Consider the following 7622-nt stretch of genomic DNA (forward strand, 5'->3'; position numbering starts at 1 on the left):
TTTAATAGATTGATGATATTACCCTTCTATGTTTTAAGCAAATCAATATAAGTTGTTTAAAGATCTTCCAAAAATTCTGTTTCCATCGTATTTTCTCTCAAAATCAAAATCCCAAAGTTACAAGCTCGCTTAAATCCCACTCCGATCTCACTAACACCTCTCTCTCTTTCGCACTCACTTTCCGTATCACCAAAACTACAAATTTGGACAAAACTTTGTGTAAAGGTTTCCAAATTAAAACTTGCACATTTGCATCTAATTCCATGAAGCCGAGCAACAAAAGTTAGAAATTCGAAAAATTAAAGAAAATCAGATTTCATCCTTGCAATTTTTAATATCACTGGGAAGAAAATACTTGAAAAATCAAACAATTGTTGAGACGTCCCTTGAACCAACGCCGGAGTTTTTTTTGGTAACTGAATATGAGAATTTTCCACTTGCTTTTTTCAGATTAGTGGTCTAAATTTTACATTCAATACTGCCTAGAACCCCCATTGGAAATTCCCTTAGTATAACCATCTTATCTGTGTTAGAGAAATTTGTTTGTCTAGCTATTATAGAATGATAACACTGAGAGAACTGATTTTTTATTACAGTAGTAGACTTCTTATTTTTATGGTCGTTGTTAAGTTGTAATCAAATTTTTGTTTATGTAACTATGGATTCAAATTTTTGTTTATGTAACTATGGATGGAAATTGAAAATAAGATTACAAACATAAAAAGAGAAATATTGATTATTAATTAAGTAATATTATGGGCAACATAATTTCCCATTAGCTTTTACCTATACATTTACCGAGCAACTATATGACGGTAGTACAAACAACAACACTTAAACTGGTGCTAATGGTGGTAAATCATGGTACTAGCGCAACATCTAGTTTGCGAGGAACAAACACTAGAACTTCACAGAAGACTTTTAAAAATCTAGTTGGAAGTCCAAACAATATGATCCTCAGGAAGGAAGTGGCAAATTGGTACAGTTCCCGGCTTAACCTTGAGAACTTGGAAGGCCAAGTGCTTTGGGTTCCATTTCGAGGTATCTGTATGGCACACTGCGACTGCTGTGGCTTTTGTACCATCAGCTCCAACCAATGGAACTTTGTATGCCTCTGTTGACTTTGTTTTGTGGCAATAGAAGACTGCATATGCATAAGTCTGTTTGTGGCAAACAACAGAGTTTTCACCACCCATCTTCTTCACTCCTGGCGCAATGATGTATTTCTGTTTCGGTGTCTCTTGCTTGTCTATCTCAGTTGACATGGGCTGAACATGTTTCCCCAGCTTGGATGTACTGAAATCGACCATAGATTCCAAAGATGTTGCACAACTCTTTTCCTCTTCTTCTTGGGCAGGCTCCTCACACTCTTTAACTGTCTGCTTCATTGCCTCGGCTTCCATCGATCGGGGCTCAACTGAAAATTGCTTCAAGACTTCAGGAAATTCGTTAGATGACAAGGGAATAGCTTTGGCGACTTTGCGTGGTAGAAACCTGGCTCCATTTGTAGTTCTGGTGAAGTGTAGGTTCATTTTTGTGCCAGATTTCAAGTCTTTCTCAAGGAAGAAGAGAGCTACGCTAGGGTCAGAATGAAGCTGATCTTCTGATGCAGCATACAAGTAGTCGAAATCACCGGCTCTGACCACAACAGGCTTTCCTTTATGGCCTGTATTTACATCTACACCACCCTTACCAACGTTGACAGTAGTCCCGCCTCCAGGCTTTCCAGTGCTAACATCAACACCACCTTTACGACCACCAACGTTTACACTGGTACCACCACCATTCTTGCCTTTAGTGTTTACATTTACTCCACTCTTGCCTCCAACAGTGACAGATGTACCTTTTCCACCGGGCTTCCCAGTATTGACAGCTACACCGCCCTTCCCGACGTTAACATTAGTACCTGATTTGCCAGGCTTCGTGCTATCAACGGCTACACCAGCCTTCCCTACATTAACAGAGGTGCTCTTCTCTTCTTCCAGATCTGAAATTTCAATTTCTACAAAATATAAGAGCTTATACAAGTAACTAGCTATTGTATTAATATACTAAAGTGATAACTTGTGCGATAGATATGGTACAATTTTCATGAGAATTGCATGAAAAGCATATATAATGGCTTATTAACCATATTTAATACAAGATCAGCTGAATACTCTTTTAATAAGAGTGGCGACCTAAGATTCCCAAAATCATTTAACACTTGAATCAGGGGAAGAGGATGTATGGACGTATGGTCAGGTTGGTTATGTTAGAGAAAATTAGCTAATTAAAACTTTCAGAAAAAGTGCGTGCATATTCACATTCAAACCTTAACCTTATTAGGCCGCATAGCAAAGCCAGTCATACCATTGGTCCATTGCCACTGACTTAAAGTAGAGATATAACCTAGTTGTTAGCTTACGTGGTGCAACAAAGTCTAGACACGAGCATTTAAGTACAGTTGAATAGTTACATAATTAAGGGTGTGACAAATTTGCTCTAAGTCTTGTTGTGGGTGGAGTTCATAGAAATTGTAGTGCGTAGTATTATTTGGAATTCTCCCTTCCAATTAGTTCAGTGATTTGCCGGTTCGGCCATGACAGGAGCTTGGTTTGAGATTATTCGGTTAAGGATTTTGGCTTAATGGTGATGCAATCAAGTGCAAACCTTATTAACAAATAAACAAAAGAAAATGGCTTGGGTGTTAAAACAAACCAGGACGTAAAAGCTCTCGAACTGCTTTTGGCATTGGAGTGTTAGGCAGCACTTTGTCCCAGTAAACCTCCGAAGGTAGAGCAGCATGGCTGACTACCACTGCAATCTGCAACAACCACTTAAACCAAGTCAATTCAACAATAAGCAAATTTACACGTACATATAAAAAAATCTTCCCTGAACTACTAAACCATCCTTGTTGCTTCAAAAGTTCTTGGACAACTTTTGCGCAAAAATATATATATATATATGAACTTACCAAAAGAATAGCAAATATAGGTAGTAAACTTGACCCCATGGTTACTTTGAAATGATACTTCAAGAAAGAGAAGAATGTTAATTTTAGTGGAATGAGTGGAGTGGATCCTCAATTTATAGAGATATTATTAAGTCTAAAACTCTAAAAGCAATGCACAACATCTATCAGAATGAATTGATTAATATGCACAACTACCCCTGGTTCAAATTCATTCAATGCTACTAGTTGTACATGTGGAGAGATGCAAGAAGTCTAGTTTTGATGATGTCAATTAAAAATGAGCAAAAAAAGGGTGTTGGTTTTGAAGTTGAAATCAAGGGGGTGAAGTGTGCAACCCAAAAACTGACATGCTTACTTACTTCAGATCTTTTGATGGGATTCCCCCATTACTTCAAAATTTTAGGAAGGTTGTTAATGGCGTGTTAAATTTAGAACCAGGGATCTAAGGAGTAACCAAGGACTTGACGTGACTTCTTGGTTTAAAAACTAGTCATTCATATTTGTGGTCATCTTGAGAGTTGAGACAAGATCATGATTAAATACATCAGAGGGCGTAGTGTCACGGACACGCTTGGATGTAGTGTGTGTCGTGCAGCACTTGGACGTAACTTGTTCCAAGCAAGCTTGTTATTTGACGGAGCAGTGCGAGCTAGTGGTGTTTGAGTAAACAGTAATCAGATCACAATTGTACGTAGTGAGTGGAAGTAGTTCATAAGAAGGCAACAGTTCATAAGAAGACATCAACTAACTTTCATTCGAGTAATCAACAGTACAATTGTGGCAAGCGAGAGTCTTGGTTGTAGATGATGGTTGCTATTCCCCTACATATATGTCAAAACTATTTTTTATATACAATCAAAAGGGAACATTGAACCAGGTTGAAACTTCAACTAGGCATAACTCCCAACTCGATGCTCCAATTTGTATGTTCGACCACTCTATTTTGGGTGTCTTGAAACATACTAAAAGATGGAAATGAATTTGGGAGCATGTGAGAAGGTTTGAACCTCCAAAACGGCATATATCTGCCTAATGTCATTTGGAATGGTTCAGACTCTAGTTTTGACATATAGTTGACATATATATACACATTACATGACTATTACAATTGTACATCCATTACACTCTCCCCCACTTAATGCGCAGACGTCATCGTCGCGTTGTTGTCCTTGAACTCTTCCATCTTATGCTTGAATGAGGTGAGAGTGGAAACTGGTTCCCAACTGGCTTCTGAAAGTGGCAAATATTTCCACTTGACAAGATACTCCAACTACGACTTATCTCCTAATGCTTGGGTGATTGTTATGGCAGCTAGAATCTCCTCGATCTTTCTATCTGGCTTGATGGTGGCATGCTTGAATCTTCTGGTGGTGATGCTTCTTCTTGGATCGTCCTTGTCTGCATGGTACACCTTCAAATAGCTAGCATGGAATATAATGGGTACATTTTTCTGAGCCAATGTGGTAGTTGGAGCTTGTAGGAGACTTGGCCAATACGGTTCAGAATGGTGACTGGTCCAACATAGCATTGTAAAAGTCCTTTGTGAGCTATGTCTACTCTGTTGAAGTGGCGGATTTGATCTGTCTTGAGGAGGACTTGGTCACATACTTGGAAAAGGATCTAGGCGGTGGTTCTGATCTGCAAACTTCTTCATCCTGTGTGCGTCTTTCTTCAGATAGGCTTTGGTGAGATCTACATTGGTCTGCCATTCCTTGGCAAGCTGGAAAGCTCTAAGGCTGGCGTTTTGTACCCGCTAACGACCATGTGAGGTGCTAGCTAGTGGTTGTTATCATGTGATGAGTTCAAAAGGGCTCTTGTTGGTGGCTGAGCTCTTTTGAAGGTTGAAGCAAAATTGTGCCACATCAAGTAGTTGTACTCACGCTGACTTGTTGGTACCAATGAAGTGGCGTAAATACTCTTCTAGCATGGAGTTGAATCTTTCTGTCTAACCATCACTCTGAGGGTGGTTGCTGGTGGAGAAGTTGAGATGAGAACCTAGAAGCTTGAACAATTCGATCTAGAATTTTCCTGTGAATCTACCATCTATCTCTATCAGTGACAATGTTGCTTGGTACACCCCAGTACTTGACAATGTGCTTGATAAATAGCTGTGCGGTTGCATACTTGGAAAACCTATCAATGACAACTACTAAGATAGTACCATAGTTATCCCCACTGGAAGCCTGGTGATGTAATCCATAGATACACTCTCCCAAGGACGAGTAGGTACGGGTAGAGGTTGTAAGAGGCCAATCGGCTTGTGTGTCTCCACTTTGCTCTGTTGGCATATTAGACATGTGTGAACATAATCCTAGATGGTGTCGTGCATCTTGGGCAGAAGTAACCACGTTCTAAAAGTGCCAAGGTGTGGTGCCAACCAGGATGCCTAGTCCATAGAGAATCGTGACACTCCTTGATGAGATCTTTGCGCAGACCACCATTGTTGGGGACATAGAGGCGAGTCCATGTGGTGTATAATAAGTCGTCCATCATCCAAAAACAATGGGTCTTGCCACTCTTTACTAGATAAAAGAGTATTTGTGCTTGAGGATCCTTGATGTAAATTATGCGACAAATGAGATCATTGTTTACAGAAGAGGCTAAACTTTGGTGGTTAGCTTGTATGGCCACAAATTCTGCTTTGCGGCTGAGAGCATCCACAACATTGTTGATTCGACTCGGATAGTACTCTAGCACTATATGATATTCACCCAAGTATTTTTGCCATCGGTCTTGCGTTGGAGATAGGGCTTTCTGACTCATGAAGTGACTGGCAACAAAATTATTAGTCTTGACCAAGACTAGTGATCCAAATACATAGTGTCACCAAACACGAAGACAATGTATAATGGCGAGAAGCTCCTTTTCCTATGTAGTGTAATGACGTTCTGTGTCATTAACTTTCCGACTCTCATAATCAATCAAATGTTCTTCTTGGAGTAGTACTCCTCCAAGAGCAAAATTTGAGGTGTCAATCTGAATTTCAAACAGTTTGTTGACATATGGCAGTGCGAAAACTAGATTAGTCATCACTGCATGTTTAAGATCTTCAAAACCCTTATTGCAAGGCTCTGGCCAAGATCACGATCGGTCTTTCTTCAGTAGATTAGTTAGAGGCGTTGAACGTTTGGAATAATCCTTGATGAACTTACGACAGTAATTCACAAGACCAAGGAAGGATCTTAGTTGAGATGCTGAAGTAGGAGGTTTCCATTCTTCGATGGTACGAACCTTGTCTTTATCCATACTAATACTTCCTCTCCCAATGACATGAACGAGGAACTTGATTTCCTTTTGAGCGAAAGAGCATTTCTCCATCTTGACATACAATTGATTCTCCCTGAGGATCTGGAGAACCAAACCAACATGCTGGACATGCTCTTCCATGGAGGAACTGTAGATAACGATGTCATCCAAGTATATCACCACGAACTTGTCTAGGTACTTGCGGAAGAGTTCATTCATGAGTGTACAGACAGTGGTAGGAGCATTGGTCAGGCCGAATGACATGACTAGGAACTCATATGCTCCATATCTGGTGGATCATGTAGTCTTGTGTACATCCTCCATAACAACACGAACTTGATGCTGAGATCTAACTTGGTGAAGTACTGAGTTGGTTGAAGCTGGTCGAGAAGATCTGCTATCAACGGTATGAGGTACTTGTTCTTGACCGACACTTTGTTAAGGGCTTTATAGTCCACACATAACCGCAAGGAGCCATCATGTTTCTTCTGAAATAGTACGGGAGCACCATATAGAGATTTTGACGGTCGGATAAATCCTGCATCCAATAGTTCCTTGATTTGCTTCCGAAGTTCTGCAAGTTCTAGAGGACTCATTTGATATGGTGCTTTAGCAGGTGGTTTGGCCTCCGGTTCCAGTTCAATTTGATGATCGATATCGATAAAGCTTCTCGGAGGTAACACCTCCCAAATGTACATTTTATTACCTTTATAATGCTTAAATTATGCCATTCTTATGCTTAATGAATAGACAACTTACAGCTTTTGCTACTTTTTGCAGGATACAAGCCATTTATGACGTATATTCCTAAAACGTGCATTTTAGCGCAAAAATGATTGTTATTGACGTTGCTTAGAAAGATTCCAGTTTAGGAGCAAAAGTGCCGAAAAGTCAAAGTCAACTCTCAAGGACTCAGGACTAAAAGCTGAAGACTCGAGGACTCAAAGCTAAAAGCTATGGACTCGAATACTTAAAGCCAAATCAAGAATTCAATTATATGGGCTTAAGTCAAAAGCCCACAAAGCTTAATCTTATCCTTAAGGTGTTTCTAGAAGAAGGGGCAAATATGTAATTGGTGTCCTATATAAACCAAAGAAATGTAGAGAATTAGGTATCCAATGTTTTAGGGTCCAAACCATTTGGTTTGTTAGGAGTAGTGTAACCTAAATTTACATATAAGTCATTTAATTTCAAGTCTTTTTATTTTATTTTATTTGTTTTATCTTAATTTCCATTGTTGTTCTTCATGTTCCTTTCAATCCAAGTTTGATTACAAAGTTCTTCAATCAAAGTTTCTAACAAGTTTTTATTCTCTACAAAAGTTATTTCAAGTCATTCAACCTTGTTTTCATTGTTAGTTCATTTCATTCACAACCCACATCCAAGTTGTGTTCATTTGACAAGTTCAAATGGAGAC

At 39.3% G+C, this 7622-nt stretch overlaps 1 protein-coding gene and 1 long non-coding RNA gene across 3 annotated transcripts; one reads left to right on the plus strand and one right to left on the minus strand.

The window, feature by feature from the left end:
- Positions 1-709: 709 nt before the first annotated feature.
- On the minus strand, positions 710-3456 carry RD22 (BURP domain-containing protein). Of its 2 annotated transcripts, none has more exons than XM_086602953.1 (3): positions 3319-3456; positions 2701-2806; positions 710-1987 (listed from the first exon to the last, which is right to left on the minus strand). In XM_086602953.1, exons 2-3 carry the CDS (start codon positions 2732-2734, stop codon positions 930-932), a joined length of 1092 nt encoding a protein of 363 aa, XP_086459079.1. In that variant the 5' UTR covers positions 2735-2806; positions 3319-3456; the 3' UTR covers positions 710-929. The 2 variants fall into 2 exon arrangements, with proteins under 2 accessions (XP_086459079.1, XP_086459078.1); XM_086602952.1 differs by lacking the exon at positions 3319-3456 and adding an exon at positions 2960-3176.
- An 88-nt stretch (positions 3457-3544) lies between these two features.
- On the plus strand, positions 3545-7413 carry LOC147511177 (uncharacterized). The gene is made up of 2 exons (XR_015219227.1): positions 3545-6881; positions 6986-7413. It is a non-coding gene; the product is annotated as an uncharacterized LOC147511177 (long non-coding RNA).
- Positions 7414-7622: the final 209 nt, after the last annotated feature.

Source organism: Coptis chinensis, chromosome 3, assembly GCF_015680905.1.
Source record: "Coptis chinensis isolate HL-2020 chromosome 3, ASM1568090v1, whole genome shotgun sequence".
Taxonomy (NCBI): Eukaryota; Viridiplantae; Streptophyta; class Magnoliopsida; order Ranunculales; family Ranunculaceae; genus Coptis; species Coptis chinensis.

Excerpts from the sequence above, each read along its gene's own strand:
- RD22 (XM_086602952.1), bottom strand. The coding sequence starts at position 2,998 with ATGGGGTCAAGTTTACTACCTATATTTGCTATTCTTTTG. Across the intron at positions 2,807-2,959 it reads CTATATTTGCTATTCTTTTG|ATTGCAGTGGTAGTCAGCCA; the intron begins GTAAGTTCATAT and ends TGGTTGTTGCAG. Across the intron at positions 1,988-2,700 it reads TCGAGAGCTTTTACGTCCTG|ATCTGGAAGAAGAGAAGAGC; the intron begins GTTTGTTTTAAC and ends TTGAAATTTCAG.